General features: G+C 45.3%; 3 protein-coding genes across 3 annotated transcripts in view; 2 read left to right on the top strand and 1 right to left on the bottom strand.

Annotated features, from left to right (window-relative positions):
* hyal3 (hyaluronidase 3) overlaps nt 1-1,243 on the top strand; it is a 7,594-nt gene extending 6,351 nt beyond the window's left edge. Inside the window, exons 2-4 of the mRNA XM_084680558.1 lie at nt 1-500; nt 666-755; nt 877-1,243. The exon at nt 1-500 is cut by the window's left edge and continues 469 nt beyond it. Coding sequence (XP_084536684.1) covers nt 1-500; nt 666-755; nt 877-1,212 — 926 coding nt within the window. The 3' untranslated portion in view covers nt 1,213-1,243. The remainder of the gene's footprint in view (nt 501-665; nt 756-876) is intronic.
* A 68-nt stretch (nt 1,244-1,311) lies between these two features.
* LOC146250872 (uncharacterized) lies at nt 1,312-3,640 on the bottom strand. The gene is made up of 4 exons (XM_084680567.1): nt 3,198-3,640; nt 2,768-2,911; nt 2,361-2,558; nt 1,312-1,875 (listed from the first exon to the last, which is right to left on the bottom strand). Exons 2-4 carry the CDS (start codon nt 2,907-2,909, stop codon nt 1,736-1,738), a joined length of 480 nt encoding a protein of 159 aa, XP_084536693.1. The 5' UTR covers nt 2,910-2,911; nt 3,198-3,640; the 3' UTR covers nt 1,312-1,735.
* Nucleotides 3,641-4,130: 490 nt separating this feature from the next.
* On the top strand, nt 4,131-9,950 carry amt (aminomethyltransferase). The gene is made up of 9 exons (XM_084680559.1): nt 4,131-4,340; nt 5,914-6,081; nt 6,172-6,252; nt 6,775-6,906; nt 6,998-7,076; nt 7,183-7,328; nt 7,438-7,618; nt 7,870-8,025; nt 8,920-9,950. The coding sequence occupies exons 1-9, from the start codon at nt 4,215-4,217 to the stop codon at nt 9,096-9,098; spliced, it is 1,248 nt and encodes a 415-aa protein (XP_084536685.1). The 5' UTR covers nt 4,131-4,214; the 3' UTR covers nt 9,099-9,950.
* The last annotated feature ends 4,135 nt before the right edge of the window (nt 9,951-14,085 follow it).

The following is a 14,085-nucleotide window of genomic DNA, read 5'->3' as shown; positions in this document are numbered from 1 at the left end:
ACCGACAGCTGTCCAAGGATCTAGTGAGGAGGAGCCATCCAGAGCTGTCGCAGCAGGAAGTGACATCGCTGGCCAGGAAGGAGTTTGAGAGGGGTGCCAGGAAGCTCATGTGGGAGACTCTGCGGCTGGGGGTGGGTCTGCAACCGGGGGGGCTCTGGGGATACTACGGCTTCCCTTCCTGCTTCAACGACCCCCCCACGACTGGACCAGAACCAAGGCTAGGGGGCAACCATACCCACGTCTACACTGGCCACTGCCACCCCAGAACCAGGCGCAGGAATGACCAGCTGGCATGGCTGTGGGCCCAGTCCACGGCCCTCTACCCCAGCATCTACCTGCCCCGCCGGGTGGCTGGCTCCTCGGACGCTGCCCTTATGGTCCGTCACCGCCTGCTGGAGGCCTCCAGGGTGGCGTCGCAGCACGGCACTGCCACCCAGCCTCCCCCGGTGCTGCCCTACGCTAGACTGGCTTTTGTGCACACACTCACCTTCCTTAATCAGGTACCGTAGGGGGCTGACTGGGCCAATCACTGCTCTATCAAAGTTTAGGATCAGACGTAGAACTGAACCAGGCTGGAGGAAGTCATTTGTAACAGGCCTCTAATTAGACGGAATCCTCTCACCTCGGGTGTGCGTGTGTGCGTGTGTGTGTGTGTGTGTCAACAGACAGACTTGGAGCACACCCTGGGAGAGAGTGCAGCGCTGGGTGCAGCAGGGGTGGTCCTATGGGGAGAGATCAAGTTTGCCCGTTCAAAGGTTAGATCACCGCAGAAGTGGATAGAAACATGTAAAGTAAGGCTCTGTTGTTCAGGTTAAATAACTATTCTTTGTGTGCGTGTGTGTGTGTGTATGTGTGTGTGTGTGTGTGTGTCTCCAGCATCAGTGTGAGCTCCTGAGGGACTACCTGGGCTCTGTCCTCGGACGCTACATCCAGACCCTGAGGAACGATGTCATACTCTGCAGTCACCGGCGCTGCCATGGCAACGGCCGCTGTGCCCGCCGCGACCCTCTCTCCGATCGCATGATCCCATCCACAACCTCAGATCCCACCCTGACCCCTGGCCTCTCCCACAACCTGAGTGACCTCTATGACCACTTCCTGTGCCAGTGTTACCAGGGCTGGGAGGGTGACGCGTGCCAGATGAGGACAAAGCGTCAAACACCAGCTAATGACAATGTCTCGACTGATGAAACACAATGTGATGACATCTAGAAGCAATACTGTCGTTAAAGCTCCTCAACTACCTGAAGCTATTGTTTTATTCAGTGTACATGTATTCTATTTTGTGGTAGGATGAGTCAGACCAAAAAGTGGAATTCATAAATCTTTAAATTGGCAGTGTTGTCATCAACTGAAAATCTCAATTTTCCTCACCTGCTTACATAACAAAGTGTGTTGACATATTCAGTACAGACATACGCTTTTTTCAAACTCAAACGTTCACAATTCTATGAATCGTTTTCTGTGATCAAGAAAGTTACTACTGAGAGATGCATTCAAGTTCAGCAAGTGTAAAGCACCACACTGCAAGCTCACTGAGATCTAATCCTGTCTCCTCGCTGCTTGTCTTTGTAACACATTCCACCCGGGCTAGAGATTGTGGCTGTTTGTTTTATATCTGTGGACAGCCTGTCCCCTTGTGCAGGGCCTCATCAGGCTGGAGGGCCAAAGCAGTGAGCTGGGGGATTTCTTTGGTGGGATCAGGGGTTTGGTTTGTTTTGTCCCTTGGTGATCTTCATGGCCTCATGGTCGTCATGGCGGTCAGGTTATGTCTCAGGGCCTGCAGTTCCTGGATGAGCTGGGAGATCTCCATAGCAACGTCCTGCCTCCCTTGCACAGCCTCAGTCAGCATCCGGAGAGCGGCGCCCTGCTGGACTGGAGGAGTAACAGATTGAAACCATTTAGTCCAAACACCCCTAATCCATCTCCTCCTTCTCCTCGCTCTCAGCCCTTATACCAGCAGTACTGCCATCAGTACCATCAACAATACTACCATCAGTACTATCAACAATACTACCATCAATACCATCAACAAGACTACCATCAGTACCATCAACAATACTACCATCAGTTCTATCGACAATACTACCATCAGTACTATCAACAATACTACCATCAATACCATCAACAATACTACCATCAGTACCATCAACAATACTACCATCAGTATTATCAAAAATACTACCATCAGTACTATCTTCAGTACTATCAACAATACTGCCATCAGTACTATCCGCAGTACTTTGAGCTACACTGTATTGCATCAGCAATACAAACAGCTGTACTATCAGCAGTAATATGAGTTGTATGAATATCAGCTGTATTCGGAGCGGTATGTTCAGCAGGGTCTAGTCTCTCACCCAGGAAGTAGAAGATGAGGATGAGTGTGAGCAGCAGGAAGAGGATGACGGCACAAGCCAGCCCAGACCGGAAGGAGCTGGGCATCAACACGTCCACTAGCCTCCCCCACCCTCGCTTTGGATTAGCGGACGGTGAGTTCGGTAGGCAGACAATCCCATTGGCGGAGGGGTTCTGAAGGGGAGGAGGCCTCCTGATGCCTGTGGGGACAGATGGGCGAACAAATCAACAAAAAGACAGAAACCCCCCCTAACTCAGGGACATCCTCTTCAACTAGAACCCATGGTTGAGGTATTGGTGTGGGTGTATGTGGAGCCCATTTTTGTGACTGTGGTGGTGTTCTGGGTGTGTTGCGCGGAGCCAACCACTGGGGTTGCGGTATTGTTCGGACCATGAAAGTGTAGCTAACCTTTGTGGTTGTGGTATTGTTCTGGGTGTGTGCGGTGCAGGTCATTTATAGACTCTACGGAATGTAGCTCGATCTCAGTCAGGTCCCGGTCACTGATCCTCACAAACGCTGGAGTGGCCGGGGACGAAGGAGGCTGGGACATGACTGTGAAGAGAGGGATGGAGGGAGACACACGGAGAAAAGAGATAAGGCGTGTGGAAAAAAGACCCCCCCCCCCTCCTAGAACTAGGCAGTATCTGTCATAGTAGGCGTCACAAGAACTAGGCTATCATTGATTGACTGAAACGGTTATGAACTGCTGGAGGTTGGACTCTACACCAGGAGCAGTTCTGTTACATACTTTGTCTCCTCGCCTCACACACACTCTTAAAAACACGATCTCACACACACACACACACACACAGAGAAACAATGGCACCTGGAGCCTTACCTTCAGGTAACAAGAAACACACTGCAGAGTATAGAGGTCATGTATGTGTCTGTGCGTCCTCACACACAGTCTTCTGCGCTCAAATCCAGGACAAGGTTAGTTATACTTCCATGCAGCCTGGGCTGAGTTCAAGTTGTTGTCTCAATGGCAGACGTGTTCAAAGCCCAACAAAGACTCCACAGCGATTTCCAAACTGTTCTGAACGATCCAAGTAAGATTCCCAAAACTTGGAAAAGCTTCCACAAAACAGGTGGAGCAGAGTTTTAGTCCACTGGAAAAATCCACAGTTGTAAATAAAACATTTAAGTTGTCCCTCCTCTCCAGTAGTCCAACCGAAGCAACTATACAGTCACAATTTCTGTCTCTGTTTCTCAATGTTTGTGAGACCCTACTCAACCAGCCAGCCAGCGCCCTGCCCTACTCCTCTCCGAGACCCCTAGACCCAAAATAAATCCTGGGACCAGGGCTATTAATAGCTGCTACAGGGGCCTGGCATGATTCAATCATCCAAGACAAGCCCATCCCATCAACACTCCACTTACTGTTTGTGGATCAAAACATGTTCACATTCTATCATGTTGGAAGTTAAGACTCTATTTTATTCTCTCTATACTATATACTATTATTCATATTATTCATAAAGACCTGTCTGCAGTGGAGATCCATTGCTATAACTCTATACTTTACATTATGGTTTATTCGGCTACAATTGGCTCAATGTATCATATCAAACCATTGGACCGTTTTATGAGCCATCAAAAATGAATAAAAGTGTTAAAGCCAGAATAAAGGACGCGAGCCTCATACATCACCGAGGATCATTCCCTGGAATGTTTACTATCATTATGAGAAATGTATTCATTTTTGGTAGACTACATTTCCCGACAGACCTCGCAGTACTCACGGTCGCTGTTTTGCACAGAAAGCAGAATTCTTGAAAGAGTGCGGAGTCCAAAGAGTTGGCGACATTGAGATTTTGGGTGAATAGTGACTCTTTGCTCAGGAAAACAAGAAGTTATGTGGTCTAGGTTACTATGTGGCGGACGGGTCGGGTTTGGTGTACGGGCATCGAGACAGTGTTTGCCCAGCGCTGGATCTGAAACAGCAGGAAAGCAGTTACAGAGACATGCTTCAAGTTCAGAGGTGGGTACCGACTTTGTATTTTTTTTTTCCAGCCTGCAATGGCAATATCTTATGCACACACTATGCAAACAACCCAACCAGGAATGTGAGTGATTTATACAGCATCTTTCTTCCAATTTGGGGCGAAATCCGGTGGACTAATGTAGGTATCATTTTATTCATGGAAAAGCACAAATACAGATTTAAGCAACATAATTGTTGTTGTACACAGAAAAATGATAGAGGACACTGTTTCCATAATCATTTCATTTTTGTCACGTTCACTCATGCAAAGCAAATTCGGTGCATCTGTCCCAGCCCTGCAGCCCCTAGCCGTCGCTTGGTTGGCTTCAGTTGATGATTTTATTAGAACCACGAGAGAGACTACTTCTGTCAAGGGAGTTGAGGCTCAGTCCCGTTCTAAATGACTGAACACTCACATTATGTGAATGGATTCTTATACATTATATGATAGTCTCTTTCTATATACCAGAGAGTTAACCTTGCACCAAAGTGTAGACAACTGGACAGCATTTTCTTCACCGAACATTCATGTTTGTTCATCTGAAAGAGGCAAGAATAGAACAGCCACACTCCTGTTGAGTGCTAAAGGCTCTTCTGATAAAGTGTTTGAGGGATGATAATTGAAGTGTTGGAATCACAGTGTTCATGACAAGATGTGATTAGGTGTACTGTTTCAGTTAAGTTTGTACTGACAGTGATTGATGAATCAGTTGAGTAAGGGGGGGTTAAAGCAGGCCTTAATGTCCCCTGCTCACATCCCAGTAGAGATTGCGTCTCTACTAGACTGCTGTAGTAGCCTGATGACTTTGGACTGACTTCCGACGACGTGCAACATCCCAGGGTGCACTGCTCGCTGATAAGACCCAGCGGCGTCTGGTTTGATGGACAAAGGTCTCCATCATAGAGTAGAATATTATACACTTCTGAAGTCCAGAAGTTGATAGATTCTCATACACCCTATCCACTCTTAGTCAAGGTGCAGTAGTTGCTGTGATGAAACACTGGATATTTGTCACAGGAAATAATTGTATTAACCTTTTATATATACTGTGTATATATAGGCTTAATAGGACCATGTGGGTGTCTGTGTGTGTGAATCATATCTGTACACAACCATGTCTGTGCTTAAACCATATTTAAATGGGACCATGTATGTGTATGAACCATATAGGACTATGTCTGTTTATGAACCATATAAGATTATGTCTGTGTATGAACCATACAGGACTGTCTGTTTATGAGCCATATAGGCTTATGTCTGTGTATGAACCATATAGGACTGTCTGTTTATGAATCATATAGGATTATGTCTGTGTATGAACCATACAGGACTGTCTGTTTATGAGCCATATAGGCTTATGTCTGTGTATGAACCATATAGGACTGTCTGTTTATGAATCATATAGGATTATGTCTGTGTATGAACCATATAGGACTGTCTGTTTATGAATCATATAGGCTTATGTCTGTGTATGAACCATATAGCACTATGTCTGTGTATAAGCCATTGGTCATATAGGACCATGGCTGTGTATATAAACCCTGTGTCTGTACAACCATGTCTGGGCAGGCCTCCATAAAGAAGACGGCTCTGTTTGACTACCACCGCCAGCAGGGAGGCAAGATGGTGGAGTTTGCAGGCTGGAATATGCCTGTGCAGTACAAGGACAGCCACATTGTGTCTCACATGCACACAAGGCAACACTGCTCTATATTTGATGTCAGCCACATGCTACAGGTAGGTGTGTGTGTGTGTCTCTATGTGTGCATTTGTGTGTGTGTGTGTGTGTGTGTTCTAACCGATCCTCCCACTATGTGTCCTTGCCAGACCAAAGTCCATGGGAGGGACAGGGTGAAGTTCATGGAGTCCCTGATTGTGGGAGATGTTGCTGAGCTGAAGGACAACCAGGTGTGAAGAGACATTTTAGATTCGTACATTCATTTGAATTCACACGTCACTTTCTATTCATGAGGAATTCAAAGGTTTCTCGTGGATTTGATAGGTTACAGACACTAAGGAGGACAGAACACAATGTCCACACTGCCTCTGACAGCTGAGATGGAGCAATATTTCACCACCTGTCTCTTCGCTTGGGCATATCTGTCATATGAAGGACTCTTACAGTCATCTTATGTATCAGGCTACCACATAGGAGACCTGTCCCCATGGTTCCTAATGTGTGCAGACAGTGACTGGTAGATCTGACGTAAATCTTTGCATACATCAGTCATATGGGCAGCCTGCCAAGACATCCATCTCTCCTTGATATCTGTCGACAAACAATGTCAGGTGTATTTGGGTCAACAGAAAACACCACAGAAGCTTTAGTTTCAAACGACCGCCCTGTCGGTGCAGGAGTATACTCTCTCTCTCACACACACATGCTCACACACATGGTTGATGTGTTTTTCTCTCTCTCCCTATCCCAAGGGCGCACTGTCGCTCTTCACCAATGAGCAGGGTGGAATCATGGATGACCTCATCGTCACCAAGACGGACCAGGGCTACCTCTATGTGGTGTCCAACGCCGGCTGTGCTGATAAAGACTCCGCCAACATGAAGGTCAGGGATCCGAGGCCGACGTGACCCAACAGTGCACGTCCCGTGTGTGTTGTCTTGCCCTGTACGATATTGTGTGTGTGTGGCGTTGCAGGCCAAGCTGGCGGAGTTCAAAGCATCAGGTCATGATGTGGATCTGGAGTTCTTGGAGGAGTCTCTGATTGCTGTGCAAGGCAAGGCTCCAGATGTTCTCCTCACTCAGGGAAGGACTCAGCATCTCCTGATTTCTAAAGCTGTGTGTGTACGTGTGTGTGTGTACGTGTGTGTGTGTGTTAATAGGCCCTTCCATGGCCCAGGTGCTCCAAGAGGGCCTGTCAGATGACCTCAGCAAGCTGACCTTCATGACCTCCACGCTGGCCACGGTGTTTGGCATCCCGGGCTGCAGGGTCACCCGCTGTGGCTACACTGGAGAGGATGGGGTGGAGGTGGGGCTGTCTATCCATCTCTCTATCTTTCCCTCAGTCCTTCTTTCTCATGTTTGTTCATTCTCTCTTTACCTTTGCTGCCTATCTCAGTGGCCACTCTCCTCCCCAGATCTCGGTCCCGACGTCCAGCGTGGTCGCCCTGACGGAACGACTGCTGGCCCACAGCGAGGTCAAGCTGGCCGGGCTGGGCGCACGCGACAGTCTGAGGCTGGAGGCGGGCCTCTGTCTCTACGGCAACGACATTGATGAGAACACAACTCCAGTGGAGGGCACCCTAGTATGGACCATAGGTGATGACCCTGGAGCCTACCTCCTAACCTCTGACCTCAGTCTAGTAAACACCGACCCCCAACCCAATCTAGAGTGACCCAAAAAGGTTTACCCTGGAGCCTAACAATGTGCCACTAGCCCAGCCTATTGTGGGCATAAGTGTCAAACCCTCTAATCTATCTGTTAGCTGTTGTTCCAATGCTGACTGTGTGTTACCATGGTGGCACCTGACGATGTTTGTTTACGTTGTGTGTCTGATTGGCCTGTGTAGGAAAGAGGCGTCGCCAGGCAAGGGATTTCCCCGGTGCTGACATCATTGTGCCCCAAATTAAGGCCAAGACCGCCAGGAAGAGGGTGGGGCTGGTGTCCACCGGTCCACCTGTCAGAGGCCACACCCCCATCCTAAGCCCAGAAGGAAAGGTCATAGGTCAGTCTAACCTATAGCTACTTGCTAAGAATAAAGGGTGTTCAATCCTGGTCCTCGAGAGCCCCTGTCCTGCATGTTTTAGATGTTTCCCTGTTCCAGCACACCTGATTCAAATGAATGGGTTGTTATCAAGCTCTGTGGAAGCCGGGTAATGACCATTCATTTGAATCAGGTGTGCTGGAACAGGGAAACATCTAAAACATGCAGGACAGGTGCTCTCGAGGACCAGGATTGAACACCCCTGCTAGATAGTATAAGAATGACCATGAAGTGATGTAAGACTTTGCCCACACTGCAGACACATGCATATTTACCAAATATTATTAATCAGATGCTTTTATTCAAAGTGGTGGATAAAAGTGCATATAGTCCAACTGGACTAATTACTTATTAGTTCAACGTAATGCATTTAGTTTTACTAAACCTTTTCTACATGTTATATTTTAGATGTTGTTACAGTACTGTCTTGCAGACTCCACTTACTGATAGTGTACTTTACTTGAATTTTCCTATCATAAGAATAATGGAATATTGTTGTTGAGATAATCCTATCAGTTCTTTATCACTAAAATACTGTTAGAACAGTGTACTTCCGATCCTTGATTATCTGCTAAACTTCCTAAATGAACTATTTGTATGAATTATTCAAGTGTAAATATAGTAAGAGCTGCAGATAATCATTGACTAGAAGTGTAGTTTTAACAGCATCACAGTCCGAGACAAATCACTCCTGCAGGGCTCCTATAATGAGAAAGTTGGACATTAGTTTATCAAGTCAAATATATCCTTATTTTACAGCTTATATTAAACCGAGTAGCACACTGAAGTCTATGGGTGATGGTAACTAAGTGTGAATAGGATGTGAATAAGATCAAATCCTGTCTTGTCTCTCAGGTGAGGTTACCAGTGGCTGCCCCTCCCCTTGCCTGAAAAAGAATGTTGCCATGGGTTACGTGGAGGCGGCGTACAGCAAGAACGGAACACCGGTGAAGGTGGAGGTCAGGAAGAAGGCTGTTGACGCCATCATCAGCAAGATGCCCTTTGTGCCCACCAACTACTACACTGGCCAATAGGCTATGCCGTCTGTTCATCGTGCTGTCTGTCTATCGTACTGACTGACTGACTGGCTGAGCTGCCTGGTTGTGCCATCAATAGTTGTCTGTGATCAATCTAACTGTATTAGGAAAGGATGTGTTTCAGCACACTGTCTCTAATCAGGGTCTCTCTTCTGTGAGTAAATGCTCCCATCTCATGTTCAGGGTGAGTATTACACCTTAAACCACAGGAGGGAGTGCAATGCCCTCCATACAACCTGAGTTGGCAAAATGTTCCGGTCCAACTCCAGGTTAATCAAACAAGGTAACATTCTCCCACTCTCTGTAAAATGTGGATTTTTCCCAGGTTTTGTCTCAGAGGTTCATGCAGAACTTGTAGACCAGCAGATTGCACTGGACAAATGACATATCACTGACTCAACCTTTTTTACTGTTCTTTATCTTTCTGATGAATCTGAAGTTGAAGTGACACACAATGGTTTGTGTGTCATGTACGTTTACTAATGACTAATTTTCAAATGTGTATGTTTCAGCAAGACCAAACACAGTTCCAGATGATTCCAAATGGCCCTTTTGATATTTTGAATAGTCCTTGTAATTACAGCTTGCAGTACTACAATAGTTTTCCCATCACTACCTGGCCACTCTCCTCATATTTTTTTAGAAATGTTTTTGCAGTATTATGAAGTATTAAGGGGCCAACTATCCATAAGATTTATCATTTCCTTATACACTTTACTTACAAAAACGTATTGTTATATGCTTAAAGGAAGTAGATACTGTAATAGCTTAATTTGTTTCCATGTACTACTGAAGATATTGTTTTTCATGTTTTTAATTTAAATTAAATTTGATGTATTTATATATTAATTTGGACTATATCATTGTATTTTAGAAAGCTTTCATTAATCTATATTCAATCGTAGCTCTATCGTTGTTTTGTCTACAGAGATAGGCTAACACAACCGATGTAGGATCTATCTATGCGGTTTAGTTTACATTATTGTATTATTGTGTATAGTAGCCTAGGTAAAATAAGTGATTTGAAGACGTTTAAAGATGACAATGTTTTTGAGAAGCACTTTTTGTCATATTTGCCGAAATAAACTTAATATCTTGATAGAACCAATAGGCTACATCTAAAGGTTTGACGGTGTGAAATCCATCCTACATTTGTGGGCTTCGCAGGACTGAAATAAACACGACAAATCACTAGGTGTGTTCGACTTCATGCAGCGCCGGCGTCAACTGCAGCCACCAGCACGGCTGACTTGAAGCAGCCAATGGCATTCTCAGCTTCAAGGCAGCTGACTGTCGGAGTCGCCGGCGTTGCATGAAGTCGAACACACCTATTAAGACAGTTCCGACACTAATGATAAGACGGGCTACCTGTCTGTCTACTTTCCTACCTGCGCGCACTGCACTCAATACGTTTACTTTGTTTTCAACTAGTTAGGCAGAGATAGGCCTACGCTATTGTTTGGCTAACATCCGAGCTAGAGGCACAGAAGAGAAATAGCAGGCAATAAATCCAGTTCCAGATTTCACAGTTAAAAGATGAGAGAAAACAGACATTAGTTGAAAGGTTTAAACTATATTATGAAATTTCCCAATATAGGCTACTAACGTAACAATTTGTATTTACATGTTGATAGTGTTGCGTGTGTTCTTACATGTGAATGCGACATGGGGTAATTTGTGAAAAAAAAATGCTGCTCGCAAAGCTTTCTCGTGGACCATAAGGGGTAGGCTATTCGACTTCATGCAGCGCCTGCAGACGGCTGCAGCCCGGCTGACTTGAAGCAGCCAATGGCATTCTCAGCTTGACTTCATGCAGCCGACTGCATGAAGTCGAACACTATTACGTGCGTTCGACATGATCCGAGTTCATGCGGCGCTGCAGCCGGCTGCAGGCGGCTGACTTGACACAGTAGGTGCTTTCGACATGGACTGCGGCTGCATGAAACGACCGGAGAGAGTAGCCGCTTGCAGTCGGGGCTCTGTGAAGTCGGACATTCCAGCTTCTCGTGGTTTGCTGAGTTGATGTCAGTCATGGCCGATCAATCGCTGTTTGCTTAGGCTACTTTACTTGATTTATAATTAAGCGTAGTCTTTCCGTTAGTGAAGAGGTTGACTAAAACCCTTTCTTCGGCACATTTTTTATTCAATTAAACTTTTTTGAGCATTGGCGAAACTGAAGGTGTCCGAATATTACAAAACACGCTTCAAAGTTGTCGTGTGTGAGTCTTGAGATACCCGTGTCGTCACTTGAACCCCAAGCCCCCACCCCTCGCCCCTAGGCTTGAAACAACGGCCCCGGTGGATGTAGGTGGTATTGCATCACGGTTAAGTTTCCGACTCTTACGGTCGTTTTTATTCTATTAACTCCAGTCAACATTTACAAAACTATCTCCCCCAATATTTTTTGGTGATTCTCAAACCTGGCTCATACTACTAACTTTTTCATATAATAATTTTTCCCGATTTTTGTTAAGTTTGAGACCAATCCGAAATGGGTAAACTAGCGAGAAGGGTCCAAATGCAGTGCTCCCTCCTCAGGCCACTTCTCCCTCAGGCCCCTCTAAACCGGAACTCTCTCCTCAGGCCCCTGAAGCCGGAACTCTCTCCTCAGGCCCCTTTTTTCATGTGTATCTGAGGTATTAGCGCCACCGCTGGTCGGAGGGTACAGTAGGCTATTTATATTAATAGGCTAACTTACATTGAACTTCGGTTTTAGCATAAGTCAATAGTGTTTAACAAAGCGGAAATTAGCATTGCGGCTAGCGTTAGGTACAGGGTTCTAAATTAACACCCGCCAAATGCGGGCTAAATTTCATTTTCATAATAAAAACTCGCTAGCCAGTTTGGCCGGTGATAGCCTAAATGAGGCATTTCATCAACGATACATAAGGCTATGTTCTCGGCATGGTTATTGTTAATTTATCCCCCTGCAGTAGCCTAAGTTTCCCATGAACACCGTGCCGTAATCCTACGTTATTGGAATATGGAATATATGTTTAGTGCTATTACACATCTTTATGATTGAAGTGGTAATTGATGAAGCAACATTTAACATAAATACATGGATGGATATTGATTTCAGATTAAGAGAGTAGTGTTGTTAAGAAGAGCCTTGCCACTCCCTATTAAGCCCCATTGTACCGAATTTGGTTGCAGTTCCACCAGAGTTCCACTGGGAGTGATCGCGAGCAAGTGCATGTTGAATGGGAGTCTATGGAGCTAAACGGCTAAATTTGTCTCTTTTGCCTTATTTGTCGTTGAGAAATCTCCGATTTGATTGTAGTTTTTGCATGTTCAACATGGATTATAGGACGAAAGTTGAATGAACGAGTACTTATGTCCTTTTGATTTCTTACACGGTAAGTCGTTGTTGCCTATAACACGCTAGCATTCTGCTAATGTATGCTGATTGGTTAGTGAAGGACTGATACGACCAGAGCTCTTGCTTGATGGCATCCGAAGCGGAATCAAAATGTCAGAGCATTAGCAACATTAGCAACAACATTAGTAAGCCAAAACTCTTTTTCTAGCATGTGTAGTGACAGGAAGAGCCTAACCTGTCAGCTGTGTTGTCGATGCCCTGAGAGAAAAAAGTAAGTGACCAGAGCTTGCCGTAAAGCAGTAGCTCTGGTCATACGATGTGTATGACTTCAATTACATTTTCAAAAGCTTTTTAGAACAGAAAGGCGACTTAAAAAAAATCTAACAGCCATCAGTGTGTATTTTTTTTGCCTCCCCTTTTGAATTCAGAATTCAAATTACTAGACAAAAAATTATATCCTGAGAAAAGTGGATTTTGAGGGGTATAGCTGCATAGACCTCCATTCATTCTGCACTCGCTCGTTAGCGCCCTCACATGGAACTTCAACCAGTTCCGAACCCGGAAGTTTCCCGAGAGTGGCAGTTCTCTCTATATTAGACATTCTCTGTCTATGCTTGAACCCGTGCAGTTGCTCTTGAAAAAATGCGCTCGACTACACAGCCGGCAGTTCTCGAATCGATCTCAAGGTACTTTAATGGCGACGTCACAGTGACGTATCCTCGGCGCCGTTTCAAGTCGGACAAAAAGTCTAACCAGAATTCACTGTTTCAAGTTAGCCGCCTGCAGCCGGCTGCAGCGCCGCATGAAGTCGGGTCATGTCAAACGCACCCAGTGAATTCTGGTTAGACTTTTTGTCCGACTTGAGACACAAGTATTTCATGATTGGCCAGACTCACACACGACAACTTTGATGCGTTTTGTAATATTCAGACACCTTCAGTTTCGCCAACGCTCAAAAAAGTAGGGCTGTCACCGACTAAGATTTTCTTTGGTCGACCAAGACTCCACAAAAACGACTGAAAATCGATTAATCGAACTTTGAAACGCTTAAAAAAAAAAAACTTACAAACATTTTCGCGATCTTACTCAATGGCTGCTGGACATTGCAGATTCAGCCGCGGCTAATAGCCTATAATAAGACTCGTATCGCCAGTCCTGTTGTAACCGAATGCCGATGGTATTTAGTATATCTTACAATGTACTACAAATTAAAAATATTGTTTGTTTCACATGCAAATCATTAGAGCACGCTTATCACTGCCTGAACTTGCAGCATGCAAATTTACGAAGAAGCTGAGTGGGGAACGTTGCAACAGAGAAAGATTTTGTTGTCTTGGCCGGAGAAGATAATGTCATTCGATTTTGGATGTGATTCTTATAAGAGGCATATTCATTTTTCAACCCAGGGCGTTAGCATGCGAAGTAGGGCTAGACCAACTTACGTTTTTCAGGTGGTAGTCTACATCATATTCGACGCCGAACTATGAAAAATAAACCGTTGTTGGCAGAGTTTGCATTCAACGTTTTTCGAGTCACCCGGTACTTTGTAAATGTACTTTAATCAAATGCTGCCATACCACAGAGTTCTTTGCCATTTTGACTAATAACACCAACAAAGTAGGCTATGGCAGAGTTTGTAGTTCTGCAGCCAATTGTGCTCCT

The sequence above is a fragment of the Hypomesus nipponensis genome, chromosome 18 (assembly GCF_054491055.1).
Source record: "Hypomesus nipponensis isolate SF chromosome 18, ASM5449105v1, whole genome shotgun sequence".
NCBI classification, from domain to species: Eukaryota; Metazoa; Chordata; class Actinopteri; order Osmeriformes; family Osmeridae; genus Hypomesus; species Hypomesus nipponensis.
This window is presented reverse-complemented; position numbering and strand designations above follow the sequence as displayed.

What these genes read in the sequence shown, in the direction of transcription:
- amt (XM_084680559.1), top strand. Translation starts at nt 4,215, where the DNA reads ATGTGGTCTAGGTTACTATGTGGCGGACGGGTCGGGTTTGGTGTACGG. An exon ending in GACATGCTTCAAGTTCAGAG is followed by an intron (nt 4,341 to 5,913) that starts GTGGGTACCGAC and finishes ATGTCTGGGCAG; the next exon opens with GCCTCCATAAAGAAGACGGC. An exon ending in CACCCTAGTATGGACCATAG is followed by an intron (nt 7,619 to 7,869) that starts GTGATGACCCTG and finishes TGGCCTGTGTAG; the next exon opens with GAAAGAGGCGTCGCCAGGCA.
- LOC146250872 (XM_084680567.1), bottom strand. Translation starts at nt 2,909, where the DNA reads ATGTCCCAGCCTCCTTCGTCCCCGGCCACTCCAGCGTTTGTGAGGATC. An exon ending in ACAATACCACAACCACAAAG is followed by an intron (nt 2,559 to 2,767) that starts GTTAGCTACACT and finishes CTGTCCCCACAG; the next exon opens with GCATCAGGAGGCCTCCTCCC. An exon ending in CCTCATCTTCTACTTCCTGG is followed by an intron (nt 1,876 to 2,360) that starts GTGAGAGACTAG and finishes TTACTCCTCCAG; the next exon opens with TCCAGCAGGGCGCCGCTCTC.